Source organism: Phoca vitulina, unplaced genomic scaffold (assembly GCF_004348235.1).
Source record: "Phoca vitulina isolate PV1807 unplaced genomic scaffold, GSC_HSeal_1.0 scaffold7, whole genome shotgun sequence".
NCBI lineage: Eukaryota > Metazoa > Chordata > Mammalia > Carnivora > Phocidae > Phoca > Phoca vitulina.
In genome coordinates, this window is record NW_022589710.1 from 46,128,944 (window position 1) to 46,146,634 (window position 17,691).

General features: G+C 41.0%; 1 protein-coding gene across 17 annotated transcripts in view; it reads left to right on the forward strand.

Moving 5' to 3' along the window:
* The window catches only part of TTLL5 (tubulin tyrosine ligase like 5), a 274,403-nt gene that overhangs the window by 195,600 nt on the left and 61,112 nt on the right, over nucleotides 1–17,691 (forward strand). For 16 of the 17 annotated variants that reach the window (XR_004299582.1, XR_004299581.1, XR_004299583.1 and 13 more), the window contains one exon: nucleotides 13,585–13,802. Coding sequence is in view for 14 of the 17 variants with exons in the window: in XM_032405630.1 (XP_032261521.1) it covers nucleotides 13,585–13,802 (218 nt within the window). In the remaining 3 variants the exon portion in view is untranslated. Of the gene's footprint in view, nucleotides 1–13,584; nucleotides 13,807–17,691 lie in introns of those variants that run through there. The other variant, XM_032405629.1, reaches the window with a different exon arrangement.

The window sequence follows — 17,691 nt, forward strand, 5'->3', positions numbered from 1 at the left end:
GCACTTAGGTAGCCAGCTTATTAAAGGTATTAATTTCAAGAAGACAAACTCTGATTCAGGATATGTTTGGAAATGGACACCTCTAACCGTTCATGCACAGTAAGGTTTGATCTTCATCTCTGTCTAGCGTTGCACTCATAAACTGAGAAAGTGTCATGTACTGAATCCACCTCAATAAGAGACTGGAACTGTAACATGGGCATCGGAGAGGAAGTCACCCAGAGCCATTGGCAGGATTTCCAGGGACTGAGGTACAAGGAAATAGGTGTGATCCAGTCCATTTGATAGAAAGCAGGATAAACAGAGTAAGACAAAATTTAAACCATGCACTTGTACACACTGATGAGTAAAACCAGCAGTTTTAAAGAAGAAATCATTCTAAGTCAGACAGGATCAGTAAACTTTTTTTGTAAATGGCCAGATAGTAAATACTTAAGGCTTCATAGGCCATAGAGTCTCTGTGGCCACTACTCAGCTTTGCCATGGTAGAATGGAAACAGCCATAAACAATATGGAAATGAATGAGTGTGGCTGTCTTCCAGTGAAACTTTATTTATTAAAAATGGGTGGCAGGCTGGATTTGTCTTACAAGCCCTAGTTTGCAGACCCCTAATTATGAGCAACAGAACCATTTGGAGGGCCTGTTAAAACACCACCCCATTTCTGATTCAGTAAGTTTGGGAATGGGGCTCAATTATTTCCATTTCTAACCACTTCCCCAGGTGATGCCAGTGCTGCCCTTTGAGGGACCACACTTTGAGAACCATTGAGCTAGAGGGAAAGAGATTAGGAACGTCTCCTCTTCAGTTATTTGTTTTCTGTCCTTTGGCAGGGAGACTGAACATGTTAAAACTTAGTGTTGCCCTTATAAAATTTCAGGCAATCATTGTTTTATAGGAACTTTGTTTCCATCTTGTTCACTCCATCTACCACAGTCTCCTTATAAATAAGTTTTCCAAACCTGAAAACCTTCGTGTGCATTTTTCTTATCAGGGTACATTCTGCTCAGCAGTCATGCTCCCAGGATTCAAGTTTTATGGTGGACAGGAGATAAGTAACGGGACAAATTCCTCCCTCTTTGTTTTTAATAATAATAGCCAACACTCAGCACTGTGGCCCAAGCACTGTTCCAGGTGCTTTACATATATTCATTTATTTAACATGAGTTTCAGGGTGGTTGCAGACATGACAGAATCCTGGTCAGCTCGGGGTGGTAAAATGAATCTGTTATGTGTTGATCTATGCCAACGTGTGTCTTCTCTCTGGTTTACACTCATTGCTTCCCACTTCCTTCTCATTCTGGCTTCCTGCCCCTGAAGGAGAATAAAAAACTTTCCTTTCAGCTGAGTCGGGGGACTTTCTTGGGCAGCAGTGACTGCTGGTGACATCAGCATGAGTAGCCCTCCGTGCTGGGGGGCTGTGAGGAGGGCCGCACCGGCTGTGAGGCCCAGCTGACCTGATTCTAATTGCCGACATTGAGCTGATGTTATTCTTGGCCCGGGACAGAGCGATTACTCAGTAGTTTCTGTTAAAGTGATCCTTTGTTAAACTTCTGCTCCCAGCCCCCCTCTTCTTCCCTCCCACTCTCTTCTCTGCCTCATCCAGACTGAAAAAAGCCCAAAAAACAGAAAAATTAAGGACATTTTGATGGCCAGGGCAGAATTGCTGAAGTTTCTTTTAACAACAGAGGGGAGAGAGGGGGGATTTTAAATACATCTTAATTTTTCACTGGTTCCGTCCTCTATCCAGAGCCCTTCAATTGTTAGTAGACTTAATTTTGGACATAGTGAGATAACTCAAGGTGAGAGAAGACTGTGCACCCTGAACTCCTTTCATCCTTCCACTCCATCTGTCCTTTACTTCCCCCTTCCCACCGTGCTCTCTTCTGTTGGACTGAGCTAGATCAGTAAGGGCCAACAGAAAGTAACGGTCCTGTAACAAGTGTGGGGGGTGGGCAGCTCTGGGTTCACACCACAGGGTCTTTCAGTTTGCTAGTACATCTTGAGTGCCATATGTAATGAGCTTTTTGCTAATGGTATGTGTGTCCATGCACAGCCTCACAGGTATGGAAAGGATTTCCATATAAGCCCAGCCAAGTCTTGTTATACTGCTCCTAAAAGTCCATTGCATGTGTCTAGAAAAAATCTGCCCCCCTACAGGAATGAATACTGTTTCTCCAAGGCTTCAACTGCTGTGTGTTTGTTTTGTGGGGGAGGGGAAAGAGAGAGAAATTCAGCAGGCACCCGGACTTTTCCAGGCAGCCAGCAATAACATGCTAGCTCCTCAGCATGGCACAAAGAGAGCAAGCAAACAGGCTGGCTGTGCGGGGGGAGTCTTTCTACATGCTTCTAACAGAGTGTCCAGGAGGAAGATTGGACTGGGGATATTCAAGAGGAAGAACTTATTCGTGTGTGCTTAAGTTCCTGGAGCATGTTGGCCTGTCATAACCTACTGCTGATTTGTTTTGTTTTGTTGGGCATTTTGTTCCATTTTGGTTTTCCTTCTGACTTTTATCAGGAACTCATACAACACTTAGTTTCTAGATGATGATGATGATTGATTGATTGATTTTCCTAGAACCATTTGATTTAGTAGATTTTGCCAAGCCAAACTCTTTTCTTCTTACCTAATAAAAATATGTTGAAAATATGTGAAATGATACGTGTAAAACTACATTTAGCTGTTTGGGAAATAGGCCCTCTGGACAGGCTTTGGAGTCAGATAATCTTCCATTTAAATCTTGCTTCTGTCCAGCCCATGCCTGGGACAGGCTATTCAAACTTCTCTGGACCTCAGTTTGCTTACGTCTGCTAAGGAGATGATAATATATATCTGTGCGTATCATGAGGATCGCAATTCTCAGGATGTTACCACGTGTCAGGCACTGAGCCGGGACTTTTATTTGTATTATCGCATTGAATCCTCCCAGTTGTCCTCTTATAAGCCCCACTTTACAGACAAAAAACCAGATAATCACTTCAGGTGACTTTCTCAGGGTCACATAAGTAATAAAAGGAAGAGTGGTTTCTTAACCCAGGTATGCAGCCCACATAGCATCCAGCCTCCACTATCACGCTGTATGCGACCATCCTGACGATACAGTAAGGCATTCATGTATATTTTATACACACACACACATATATTAATCTATGTGTATTATTACATAAATTTTTAAGTTGCAGTTCATACATCCACAAGTGTACTTACTGACACCTATAAAACTGTATTTGAAAAGTCCTCTTCAGGTATCGTAACTAGTCTGCTACCATTCATCATATACACTGTCATAAAAGAGAAGGTCTACTGAACATATATAAACTCAGGTCTAGACATTCTCCCACGTATCTCAGATTCTTAAAGAAATGTCTTAAGAAAGTGTTCCTTTAGAACTCTTGGAAACACCCATAGTTTACCCTCCTTTGTGTTTTTATTTTTTAGTAATAGGGTTAGGGACTACCGAGTCGTGCAGTATCCTGAAATATGTTCTAGAAGTTTGAAGATTCAGAACACTTGTGTGGGTTGTTATTAATAACATAGGAGTTATCTTTTCAGTTATCACATTGTCCTTTCAACCCTGTTACTGTGTTTCTGTGATGGTGTTTCTGAGAAGACTACTGGGAAACATGACCGGTGTCTACAAATGTGACTACTGTAGGTGATAATTTTGCATGATTACTATTATGCTTGCTTTTTCAATTCCATATAAATCTGATTCTTAATGCATTGTTATAATAGAGGTGCTGCTGCTGGAAAGTGCCCGTCTTGAATCTTGGAGGCAGGAAGGTGAGGGGCAGGGAAACGGACACAGAGTGAGTTCCTCCTGTGTGCTGGATGTAACACTGTGTCCATCCCACTGATGAGGGAGCTCAACGAGTTTAAGAAACTTACACAAGGTTGCATTGCTAGCTAATTACAGAGATAATATTCAGACCCAGTCAGAGAGCTCCCAAAGCCCTTTTCCACTCTACCACCCTCCCTCTTGAGAGAAGTGACTCTATAATTTGCTTTTTGTGTTACACATTTCTCATCAGTCAGATAAGGCATTCCAGATTTACTGATGCTGCTGCTACTATAGACCCATACACACAAATATAAAAGAAAGGGTCAACGTAATGAATCAAAGTATAGAACTCTGCTTGGCTGTGGGTATGTTAAAAGGCAACTGTTCACCTACCAGCTGCTTGGGATCAACCTTGTTTGTTGTATAGCCTTAACATGTGGTTTTGCTCCTGCTGCCTGGCGACCAGTTTCGTTCTCTGCCCTCACTCTGTGACCCGTGGTTTGTTTTTCTTTGTCTGTGGGCATATGGGGGACTCACAACTGTAACTCTGTGAGATAATGAAAGACCTCATCCTTAAATATAAAGAACCACGTCCATCTGAAGTGGACGCAGCCCCAGGAAGAAGCTTAACAAATGGATGACAGCAAGCTCTATGCAAGATGCACAGTAGGTCAACCATGTGAGATTCTGAGCCAAATAAGACAAACCATACATCTGAAGGCAGAGACAATTTGGATATTTATAAATTCTGAATTTAAAGTTGTGAGGGAACTTAGAGGTTGCCTTGTCTGATTATTTCATTGTACTCATCAGGAGATATAAGACACAGACACATTATCAGAAGAACAAGGACCCTGATAGAGAAGTAATTCCCTACAACTACTAGCTAACAAAAGATAAGAGACAATTGAAAACAATGCTATGAATTATATCTTTTTAAACAATTGAACTCTCAATCTGGGGTCATTGCTGATCTTTTGAGGTTATCTTTATTTATATATGTTCATATATACTTTAACTTTTAAAATAAGTAATAAAAATTTGCTTATAGACAAATTTTTTTCAAGCTTTCATTCTTGGAGTAAAGCTAGTGAAATCTGGGTCTTTTAAATGCATCTGATGAAAATTGGACACATTGCTACGTTTGCTTTAGATTTGCTTTGGAAGGGAAATATGATTTCAGTGGATTTGCATTTGAAGGGAATCAGCATAACATAAATAAGGAAGGCTGTGTTGTGTAATGGGGCTCTGAAATCAGACTCTTTGTGGGCACGGATCCTAGCTTGCTACTTAGTAGATGTGCCATCATGACAAATTATGGAACCTTTTTGTGCCTTGGTTGCTTCCTCTGTATATAGAGATGATGACGGGACCCACCTCAGGGGTTGGGAGGATTAAATGAGATAATAGCATGTAAAGTGTTTAGGGGAATGTTGACCCAGGGTAAAAGCTCAATAAAAACTCATAGCTCTTGGGGCACCTGGGTGGCTCAGTCATTGTCTGCCTTTAGCTCAGGTCATGATCCCAGGGTCCTGGGATCAAGCCCTGCATCAAGCCCTGCATCGGGCTCCCTGCTCAGCGGGGGGGATTCTGCTTCTCCCTCTGCCCCTCCCTCTGCTCATGTTCTCTCTTTCTCTGTCAAATAAATAAAATCTTTTTGAAAAATTCATGGCTCTTATCGTGATGTATTACTTTTTTTTTCATCGTGGTAAAAACACATAGCACAAATTTACCCTCTTTAAGTGTATGATACAGTATTGTTGACTATGAACATTGTTGTGTAACAGATCAATAAAACGTTTTCATCTTGCATGACTGAAACTCTATATTCATTGAACAACTCCCTGTTTTCCCCTCCACCTGGCCCCTGGCAATGACCATTCTATTTTGTGTTTCTATGAGTTTGATTACTTTAGATACCTCATATAAGTGGAATCATACAGTATTTGTCTTTTTCATGACTGGCTTGTTTCACTTAGCATAATGTCCTGAAGGTTCATCCATGTTTTAGCATATTACAGGATTTCTTTCGTTTTTTAAGGCTGAATGATATTCTATCATATGTATATATGTTTTCTTTATCCGTTCATCTATTGATAGGCATTTAGATTGCTTCCACATCTTAGCTGTTGTGAATAATGCTTCAATGAAAATGGTTATGCAGATATCCCTTCTATTATGTATTACTTTTTTTTTTTTTTTTGAGAGTGCGTGAGCAGGGGGCGGAGGGACAGAGGGAAAGGAGAGAGAGAAAATCTTAAGTAGACTCCACACTTAGTGCAGAGCCCGACACAGGGCTTGATTTCACTTGATTTTCCCTGAGATCATGACCTGAGCTGAAACCAAGAGTGGGCCGCTTAACTGACTGAGCCACCCAGGCACCCCCTATTATGTATTACTTTTAACCTTAAATGTACATAGCATTGTAATTTTAATTTCGGGGTTTTAGTTACCCCCCCCTTCCCTGTGCCAGAAGCAGAAGTTGGTTAAGATGATATTAAAGAAAGTGTTTAGGAGAAGTTCAAGGCTCATAAAGTATTAATTGGCTACTTTTTTTTGCTTATATTTACATATTTGAACAATTGAAAATAAATGCAAATTAATTCGTTCACAATTGCTAGTGGGATATGAGAAGAAAAAGTAGAAAGGATGATTAATACTATGATGGGCTGCTAGTGAGGGAAGGTCATCTACATTACATCTTAGGGCTACTTAATTTCACCAGGTCTTCTGGTCATTGACTGCAACTCTAGCCTTAGCCAGCTGCCTCATGGTTGGACTTCTTTGGTCATAACACACACCTGGCCCAAAATCAGTTCAGTTGTCTTGATGCTGTTGAAAAACCAACTCAGAGACTACTGCTGGAATCTTTGGTTTTATCGGATGACAGAGTCTGAGGCTCAGGAGCATATCTAAGTATCTATTAATGACCGGCATTGTTTCTCAAATATACAAGTAGAGTTGACTTAGGAACTGCCTAAAACACAGTGGTTTTTGTTGGTGAATAAATTTTCATTACAGGTAAGCAGCTGTATTCACATCCTGGAGAGCAGATCATTTGAATTAATAAGAGCCTTCAGTCTTAGTTGCTAAAGAAGACAGAGCCTCTTAATTGATTTTAGAAATAAAAGGATATGCCAGAGAACTTCTGATATCTTTGACCACTCAAAGCCCTATCCTAGGTATTCACGTCATCAGTCTCTCTCTGTATGAACAGTAGCATCTTCCGGGTTTCTGCCCCATCCCTGTCAGGGTTATAGCACTGCTCCCCGCCTTGTCCACAGCACCAGAAGTTGTACTCTGTTTCTCTTGCTCAGCCTCCAGTCTTGTCCCAGCTGACAAACATTGTGAATGGAAGACAGCCAAGAACTCCATACAGTGTGAGACAAAGGCCTTTTGGAAGCTTGCTTTTGCTAAAATAGAAACAGCTACCCTCACCCTCACCTTGGCCCCCAGCTTTTTACAGCATCATATGATTGCACAAAAGACACAATGTGTTCTTTGCATTGAACAGCTCTTGGCTGGTTGTAGTAAGGTGAGTGATTAGCATCTGACATGCTCAGGAAGATATACCATCCCAGTACTTGAGCTGCCAGAGAGCAGCATTCTAGAAGCAGTTTTGTGTACTATGTAATGGGAACTTTATCCAAGTTAGGATAAAATCTCAGTGGGGAGAATAATGCATAAAAATGTTTTCTTTTCTGGAACCAAAGTAAAAGGGGTACAAAGAGACTTAACCCATTGAAGTAGAGTTTAACATTTCCCTACTTTATCTCCCTTAATTTAAAAAAAAAAAAAAGAATTTAGAGTTATTTCACAACAAAGAGTTATCCAGCTCTACTTCATCACCAAGAAGCCCAAGTAAAGACGAAAAGAAGTGTTTTTCTGGAAGGAATTAAAAAAAAAAAAAAAAGAAAGAAAAAAACCTCCCAGAATTTAATCTCTGAACAGTATTATCTTTCTAGTAAGAGAGCCCAGATCTTGCTTCCCCATAACCTTCCAAGTTGCAGTCTGTGTTCTGTCTATCAGAAATTCCTCCTTCCCACCCACGAGTACCCTTCTGTTGTGGGAGAAGGAGGGCCTTTCCAGTCTTTGGCCTGGGGCCAAGCCAACCCTCAAACTGTGGTTTTCTCTGAGTCTCCTTACTGAAGCATGGCTGTTTCCCACACCCAATAAAGAAGCAAAAGTCTTGTATATGTTGACCAGGTCTTGAGTGGAGGCCAGTGCTTACACAGCTCTCACATTCCCAGGACATTGACTGATGACGGTGTAGCCCCCTTCCCGGTTGTTAACCCACAAGTGCAGCGTGCTAGTATTGTGCATCCAAACCTCACCTTTCTTAGGATTTATACAGAGAGAACTTTATCTAATTCTTCTGTCCATTTATGAATGAATATCAGGACAAAACAATTCACATAATCTGTCGTTGAGGGAATTGTAGGATTGGGGCCAATATGCTATGAGAGGCCGGGGGAGGCAGATTTCTGCCAACAGTCTAAATAAAGTCATTTATATATCTGCTTTTTAACATTGCCTAAGTACTTTCCTGGGTTTCTTCTTATCAAATGTGATGGCTTTAATTTCATTACGCATAGCCTTGGTTTTGGTGAAATACCTGGGAACTTGTCTACATTACTGACTCTTTCGAATTTTTGATGGTACAGAATTGTGAGCATTTCATTATCCATTCAGAATATTAGAGTATGGTTACTGAACAGCAACTGAGAACCTAGAGGCTTTTTTGCTGTATTTGGAAAGAGTATCTGCTTTTTTGAGATGCAGTACATTTATGTTATATTAAGGCTTAAACAAGCGTGACTCTTTGGTAGATTGAGGATTATATCTCAGCTCAGTTAGGATTTCATTTTGCTGCATCTAGCAGACCCCTCTCCCCGCTATGGCTTACCAAGTTGGAGGTTTTTTTTCCCCCCATATAATCAGAAATCTAGAGTTAGGCTCTCCTGAACTCTGTGGTACTGTCAGGAGCCCATGCTTTTCCTGTCTTTATGCTTTGCAATCCTTAGGAAGGATTTTACCCGATGCTAGCTAGATATCCATATTCTGGGTGGGAGGAAGAACAGTAAGGGGCAAAAGTTGTGTACTAACCCAGTTTGCCCCTCTTTAAAGAGCTTTCCTGGAAACTGCACCTGGAAATTTCTGTTTATATCTCAGAACTATGTCACATGGTTATTTCTAAGTACAGGAGAGATTGGGAAATACAATTTTTTAGCTGGGCACACATCATTACCCAAACAAAATAAGGGCAGTATTATTAGGAAAAAGGAAAGAAGTGTTAGTATCCAGGCAAGTGACAGTCTCCTAAGCAATAAATTCTCCTAATTCCTTTTGTTATTTGAGGTAAAGACTGATCTTATCACCACAGAACATCAATATCTAAAGGCCTGCCATAAAATTTGCATCTAGGAAGATGAATTATTTTTTATTTTTATTTTTTTTAAAGATTATTTATTTATTTATTTGACACAGAGATAGAGACAGCTAGAGAGGGAACACAAGCAGGGGGGAGGGGGAGAGGCAGAAGCAGGCTCCTGGCCAAGCAGGGAGCCCAACGTGGGGCTCGATCCCAGGACCCTGGGATCATGACCTGAGCCAAAGGCAGACAGTTAACGACTGAGCCACCCAGGCGCCCCAAGATGAGTTTATTTTTGTTTGGGATCTACAGAAGGCCTTACTTATATTTTGTGGCTGAGTATAAGTTGAACACAAATAATACACTAGGCCCTATTCAAAGTCCAGAGAATGGTCCTAGTACAAGATTGCATCTCTATGTAAAGACAAACTTGCCTGTTTTCTTGTTATAGGAATTTGGTTGTTGAAAAAAAAAAAGTGAGTAGTGGTTATAATACGAGTTTTGTTATTTGCATCCATGGGATAGATGTTTATTAAGCACCTTTTATGTACAAGGCCGTCTAGGCACTGTGAGTGAAAGAAAAAGTAATCAGATGTCAATCCAGCCATCTCCAGTGTGCATTGTCCAGAAGGAGAGAAAAGTACATACATCAGTGTCCATAGTACAAGGTAGAATGTACTAAATGTGATAAGACACATACAAATAAATTGTTACAAGCATTCAGAAGAGGAAAAGATTATTCCTGCCAGAGAGAAGTGAGTAAATATGATCTGGGGAACCTAAACACATGTTTTCATTTTAAGAGTTTGCTTTCACAGCTAGTGAGCATCATCATAAGACTAGAAAAATATGTTGATAAATGCATAACCAACTGCCAGTCACAGATCATTACAGATAGGCAGACTTGCATGTCATCCCATCCTTTGGTTCCTCAGTAAATTGAGGTGGAGGTTTAGGGAGGAATGGAGCATTTGTTGAGTGTCTACTATAACCCTAGTATTTGGTCTATTACAAGAATCCTTTATTGAATGCCTGGGCTAGATTTACATATGTGATCTTCATTTAATCCCCAATAATCCGGCAAAGTAATTCTAATTGCCGATGAGGAAGCTAAAGGCCAGAGAAGTTCAATAACTTGAAAAGGTCACCCCGTTTATAAGTGACAGAGCCCACAGTTGCACCCAGGCACGTTTGACTGCAAAGCCATGCTGTTTTCCACTTACCTGAGTCTCTGCCTTTCACTCATGACCAAATCTGGATTTGTAGGCATGGTAAGTGTTGAACAGTGAACTGCTTCTTCAGCCCGGCCTAATAGTGAGTGCTGTACCCACCTGGTTGAAACTTGGGTGCCATTCGGATGCTTTGACTTGTATTCAGAGTTAATTTTGTTACCTGCTTAAATCTTAAGAGAATTGGACTTTCTTTTGACCTTTGAATAATTTATTTTTGTAATAAGTAACTACATATAGATGGTACAAAATTCAAAAGGATATAAATGATATATAGTAAACAATTAGTTTCCCTCTCTCCTGGACCACCAGCTAACCAGTTCTCTTCCATGGAGGTTACTAGTTTTTTTTGTATATCCTTTCAGAATTGTTCTGTGCAGATACCAACCTTATGTGTATGTTTTTCTGTGTGTTTGTGTATCTGTGTGTGTTGGTGTGTGTATATATATATGTGTGTGTGTGTGTGTGTGGTTATGCATATTCTTTTTTCTTTTTACAAAGATAGGTGCTTATTATACTCACACTGTTCTGATCTTGCTGTTTTGTTTTTTTTTTAATTTTTTTATTGTTATGTTAATCCCCATACATTACATCATTAGTTTTAGATGTAGTGTTCCATGATTCATTGTTTGTGCATAACACCCAGTGCTCCATGCAGAACGTGCCCTCTTTAATACCCATCACCAGGCTAACCCATCCTCCCACCCCCTCCCCTGATCTTGCTGTTTTTATTAATTTTTTTATTTGTATTTAGATGTCCCAGCAGGATTTTTTAGCAAAATAAAAACTCAGTGATCTTGAAAATATGGTTCAGTTGTTACCTTGGCAACATGTACTGAATGGATGTTCTTTACTGATGGCAGTTCCTTTACAGCATGAAAAATTGCACTCCATGAGGAATATTTTCATTTCCAAGAGCCCGTGGCTAACAGTGGCTTTTCTTCTCTGCTACTCATTCAGTGAATTTGTCTATGGATGGCTGCTGTAGAGCTCTTCAGCCCTCATTCTGATTTCTAATGTCTTCCCCAGCCCAAAGGAGGCACCTTTTTTCCCTTTCTTCCTTATGAACAAAAATATTGATAGAGGCCTGAATGAGGCATCTTTCAAGCACTCTTCAATCTAGGCTCACGTGTTGGGATGTAGTGGTAAAAACAGAAACCTACGATAGCCCTTTCCTGCCTCCCTCCCTCCAGTCGAATGTCTCCCATAGATGGGGAGACCCTCGGATATGGAAAACGTACTGGAGAGGAATGGATTTGTTTTTGAGGCTGCCTTGCTGCACCCTTTGGTTACTTGTCCTCAGAAGGCTTGCTGGAGCAGAATCAGGGTTCCTGGGCCCTCTCCGACCATCTAAGACCTTCCCACGTGTACACACTCCCCGCCACCCAGTGCCAACCTCCTGGCTTTGCTCATGGGCTTGGGTCTTCCTTTGTTCCCCTTCTTTGCGTCAGAGATGGAGGTAAGCGAAGAGCTCTTCAGTTTCTCCTTTGGATGGTTTGCAGAGATGAAGACCATCTCAGTCAGACTGGTCCATGTGAAAATGCTCTGACCCTCTTCCTCTGAAATTGCTTTGCTCTTTCCTTGTCAGGCCTGTGCATCAAGCACATTTACTCCACACAAGACTCTTTGATCCCCCTCAGACCTGCCTAGCCCAGGACCTTTGGGCACATTTCCCTGAAATGGGACATTCCGAGGCATGAGTATAGAAAGATTTTTTTACTAAAGCTACCCAATTTATCTTTTGTATCTTAGAAAATAAAAGTCATAAAAGACAATACTAATAAAGTCTATGTAGAAGGTGAATGTTTCCTAAGAGCATCTGATCTTATTCCTTTAGGCCTTGCCATAAGGAAATGGCATTTCTCCAATGTCTCTTTCAATGTAGTGTCTACAGATGGAAATCAATTGCCAGAAGTCCTTTTAATAAAAAATACCTTATGTGTTTTGTCAATTTTATTCTTTTTCTCTTAGTATTATTTCACATTTAAAGCTTTTATAATGCATGCATATTGAAAGCAGTATTAATAGTATTGAATGATCAGTAACAAAATTTGTGACCCCAAAATAATCCAATTTCTAATGAGGTAAATAAGTTGTAAGAATTTTTTAAGCATGTACTGAGAAAGCATACATTTACATCCTAACAGACATATGTTGGTGTTTGTGATATTTAGATGGTAATTTTTATTTAGATGGATATTTAGATTGTGATGTTTAGATGGTGCCCCTAAGCCTACAAATCATTTGTAGGCTTACCCTCTGAGCAAATATACCTTTGTGTTGATCTTAGATTCATTTAGCAACTAGTATTTGATAGTAATTTTACTTTGAAAGTGTTTTATTTCATTTTTTCAAAGATTTTATTTTTAAGTAATCTCTATACCCAGCATGGGAGACATGAACCTACAGCCCTGAGATCAGCTCTACTGACTGAGCCAGCCAGGTGCCCGTGAAGGTGTTTTAAAATGTAAAGTCTTTTTTTTTTTTTAAAGATTTTATTTATTTACTTGAGAGAGAGCTAGCAAGAGAGAGAGCACAAGTGAGAAGGAGAGGAAGAAGCAGGCTCCCTGCTCAGCAGGGAGCCTGGCGTAGAGCTCTATCCCAGGACCCCGGGAACATGACCTGAGCCGAAGGCAGACGCTTAACCGACTGAGCCACCCAGGCGCTCCTAAAATGTAAAGTCTTATGTCACTCTTTAGGTCAACAACGTGTTACTATGTCAGAAAAGTTACTAACAGAACTTTTCTGTTCCAGCCTCCTCTCTCCACCCACTCTGCTCACTGTACCATTACCACACCGGCTTCTTTCCACTCGTCTTCTAGAGGAGTTCACAGTTCTCCGAGTGCGCTGGAGTTGAGTCGAGCTTCAAGCCACTTTTGCTTTGTGCGTTATTTCTCATGCTTGACACCCAGTAGGAGACATTCATTAAATATTTGTTGAATTTAACAATGAAGGAAACAAAGGCTGAGAGAGACCAAATGCTGTTCTGATTGCTGCAGGTGGAGAATACACAGTACCCAGATACCCTGATTCCTAGCCCAGTGTACTTCCAACAAGACCATCTCAACTCTATGCTTCCAGAGATTTCCCTTCTCTGAATGTGGCCCTGTGCTGGCATTATTAGAGAAATTTGTCCTAAAAAATTATAGCAAATGGGTTGTAAAGGGCATCTCCATTGCCCATCTTTTTTCTTTCTCTTGTAGGCCATCTTTGGCAGCCAGACACTCTCTAACTCCAGTTTGTGGACAATAAATAATGGTGCAGCTTGCAGAATTTCAAGTGCCACAGCTAGTGGCCAGAAGCCAACCACTCTGCCACAAAAAGTGGTGCCACCTCCAAGTTCTTCCTCCTCGCTGGTCCCCAAGCCCCCAGCCAATCACAAACAAGTCCTCAGAAAGACGACATCCCAGCGGGCCTCCAAGTAAGTTTTCCTTAATCTTCTGTTCAGTTTCTTCTGAGTTGTATCAATTCTGTGCTAAGAGTACTCTTTATTTACGAGGCCTTCAAAATCGTTTGTACTGAGATGTTGAAGACAGGAACCCCTGATGGGGACTAAAAGTTAACTATGGTTCTCAGCCTGGGCTGTAAGTCAAAATCACCTGGGGAGCCAGTGAACCCTGCCAAGGTCAGGTTTATAATTTCATATAAAATTCAGTACTTCCCCCGCCCCCCGCCAACCTTTGTTTGTTGTTTACTCCTAGGTGTTTGAATGTGAAGACACTGGAATTGGATTTCATGGGGGCGGGGGTGGGAGTTAACTTCACTGACATTAGTCAGCAGGCTCTCTAGAGCAACTTATTTCTAATACCTTTTGTAGTATGCCCATTTTACCTCAAAAAGGCATTTCCATGCCTGAATCAAATTTTTTCACATTCCTTCCTTCACTCTATTTCCAGCCATATTTTAGCTAACGAACCAGAAATAGACTAATAAAGAGTATTAGTTCTGACAGCCCTTCTCCATTTAAAATTGGGGAACTTTTCAAAGATGCCTGTAAGAAGCAGGCATTCCCTGGTGGATAAACGCCTAGAGGGGTTTTGTGTATTTCTCTTGCTCTCATTAAGGCTCTCCATTCATTTGTCCTTCGCAAAATCAATTTTAGTTGTAAGAACGAATCCTAGGACATAGAAAATGCAGTTCCTCTTTTTTCCCCCTTGGACAGTGAATCAAATTCTGGATTTGGATGGAAACCAATCCCTCGTGGCTGTTTTAATTATACTGCTGCCATTATTCATTTATCCAACAGATATTTACTCGGTGCCTACTAGGTGCCAAGTGCCGTTGTAGGAATAAATGGCATTGTAATGACTTTACAGAACTCTCTGGAGCAGTAGGGAAGGGTAGTCGGAAGGGGGCAGGTTGTGGTCGAAGGCCAAGAACACAGTAAGAAGGAAGCTGTATGGCTCCTCACCCTGGCAGGAGTAGAGGTGAGTCCTTAAGGGTGCAGCCTCTGGAGCCAGACTGCCTGTGTTAACACCCTCACTCCACAATTTACTAACTGGAGACCTTTGGCAAGTTGCAAGGTCCTTAATCTGTTAGCCTCACTTTCCACAGTTCTGAAGTGGAGATAATGAAGAGTATCTTCTTCATAGGACATTGCTAACTCTTAGCAGAGTTAATACACGTAAAGTACACAGAACAAGATCTAGCCCACAGAAGAACTCAGTGAGCCTTAGTTGCCATCATAAGCATTCCAAAACCATGCTCCCTTTCACAGGTTCGAGAAGCCCACAGTTAGGTAGGAAAATCCGTGAGTCAGATATGAATGTTGAATTTGCCGGTGAGCTCCCTGTTTGTGGCTCCTCTGAGTATTGCCAGCAGCCTGAGATGGCCCACGGTGGCCTGTGGGGCTGGCTGGTCTGCCCCCGGGCGGGGCGGGGGGGAGCGGGAGGTGGGCTCTGTCAGCAGGCAGCAGCCTGGACATTTGAAGATGCCGTCCACTGCCCTGAACTCATTGCTGGCAAGAGAACTCTTCAGCCTTTAGAGATGGAATTGCAGCTCTATGGACAAACTTTGCTGCATTTTTGTGGTTTCTTCTCTCTGACAGGCAGGAGTGTGGGAAAACCGGAAACAGCTCAGCACCAAAAATGCACAGAAGGGGGGAAAAAAGCAAGATTTCTTCAGAATTTAAGAAATATAATCCAAGTATCAAAAGGCATGCTGTAAGGCGTTGTTCCAGGAAATAGTTTCCAATTTGCCTTTAAAATTCTAGCACAAGTCTCTGAAGCTAAATAAGTTAGTACTAATGGAGACCTTAACATTTCTCTCACTTACGTGTAAAATGCACAGTGTTGTGAGGGCCCCAGTGTTTTTAATATTCTTCGGTCTTTTAGGAAAAGGAATAACATCGTTCTTATCTGACTCGACTCAATGAAAAGTTCCCTCTAAAAAGTATTCGGATAAAGGTTTTTTAAAAATCACCTTTTTATTTTATAGTAATTTCAGATTTACAGAAAGGTTGTAAAGACAGTACACATGAAAACAAGAACACCCAGTTCTCCCCATTGTTACCATCCTGTATGACCATGGTACATTTGAAGAAGGTGCTGTACTGAAAAACTGTCATTGGTACGTTATTATGAACTATAAACTCCATACTTTATTTGGATTGATGAAGTTATTTTTAATCTAGGGAAAACTTTCATGGCCCCTGCAATTAGGATCCTTGAGTATGAGTCGATAATATTCTTATTGTTCTAAAGTAATTCATGTTCCTAGCCAGCCTAGCAAGTTACTTAACATTTATGTGACTTCATTTCCTATTTAAAATAGGGATAATAATAGTACCTGCCTCATGGGGTTATTAAGAGAAATAGATGAATTAACGTCAAGCACAAATACGGTGCCTGGTACATAATATATGCTGAATAGGTGTTCGGCCTTATACTATATCATACTTAGGTTAATACTAGGATGGCATTTCAAGAAATTTTCACGTACCTTTTTACTTTCTTCCTGCAAGATACATTGCTTCATTTGCTGGGAGCTCATTTCGGCCTTTATTCTGGCTCAGTTCAGATTAATCAGGAACCCTCAGTTATGAGTGGTGATACTGAGTCACACTCAGGAATGCCCTAGTTGCCCCAAGAGACACAACTAATGAGAAGTTGTAATGAGCTATTGACCGTGCCAGGCCCTGTGTTTTTGGGTTGAACTTCAAACTTCTCCTAGCACAGAAGCTGGCATTGGACAAATATAGAAGCAATTTCCAAGAGCATCAAAGTTTCCACATCCTAGAGGGTTGAGTTTAGAGAACAATAGAACATAAAAGATGGAATGTCGTTTGGATGTTGATGCAAAGGGAGTTGAGAATCAGAGCAGTGGGGTCCTATTTCTTTATGATAATATTCAAGTGACTTTCCCTCTAAAGGTTTCAGTTTCCCATCTGTAAAACAAAACCACTGTCCCCACTGAGTAATTAACCAAAATAACTTGTTTTCTGTCTGTTCCATTGAAAACTTTTTATGAGCATATTCGTTTTTTAATCCTGTTGCTTTACAGCCATTTCTTCATCCCCGCTTGGAGCAGAAAGTCTTTGTTGTAGTTCTCAGATTCATATACTTTTATTTCCTTTAGCTAAATCTCCTTGGTCAGTTCTGTGAAGAGAACGATTTAAACTTCTTTTCCCCTTTCCATAGTGCCAAGAGCCTTGCTTGATTTTCGTCTCTAGTGTTTGCAGCACGTCATAATTTAGTACCCACTTCAGATCCTCCTTTTACAACTATTTGTGGTATTTCTCCCAAACAGCTGAACCAAGAGGGATGACAGGCTAGGAGCAACTACACGCCTATGAACTGTGTCTTCCTTGTAAATGACCTTTTTCTCAGAGCCAGAATCGTACTCTCCAGGAAATATAGAGAAAGAAACCTGAGGAGATTCAAGTTTGCCAGGGACATGGGCAAAACTCATGGACTAGCCATGACTGGGAAGGGCAGAGTCAAAGCTGTGGTACCTGGGGCTTCTCTGAAGAAAGAAAACTGCAAAAAAAAAAAACCCAGACTTAGCTAAAGTGCTTTTCTTTAAATAGCTGGGATTAAATGCTCAAGTTGTAGGATATTCTGCATCAGGGTGACCTCAGTGGAAATTGAAGGTAGCTTCTGTGTCAGCACCCAGGACAGTGGTGTTTGTTAATGGCTGCTGGGCATCGGGAAGGGAGGAGGGTGGCCAGGAGCCCAGCAGCATGGGGAGACTAGTACCAGTTCATGGGACCTGAATATGTACTAATATGAGCAATATGATGAAAGATACAAAGATGCTCAGAGATTAAGGTCAGAGAGATATAAAAATGAGGATCAGGTTTAAAAAAATAT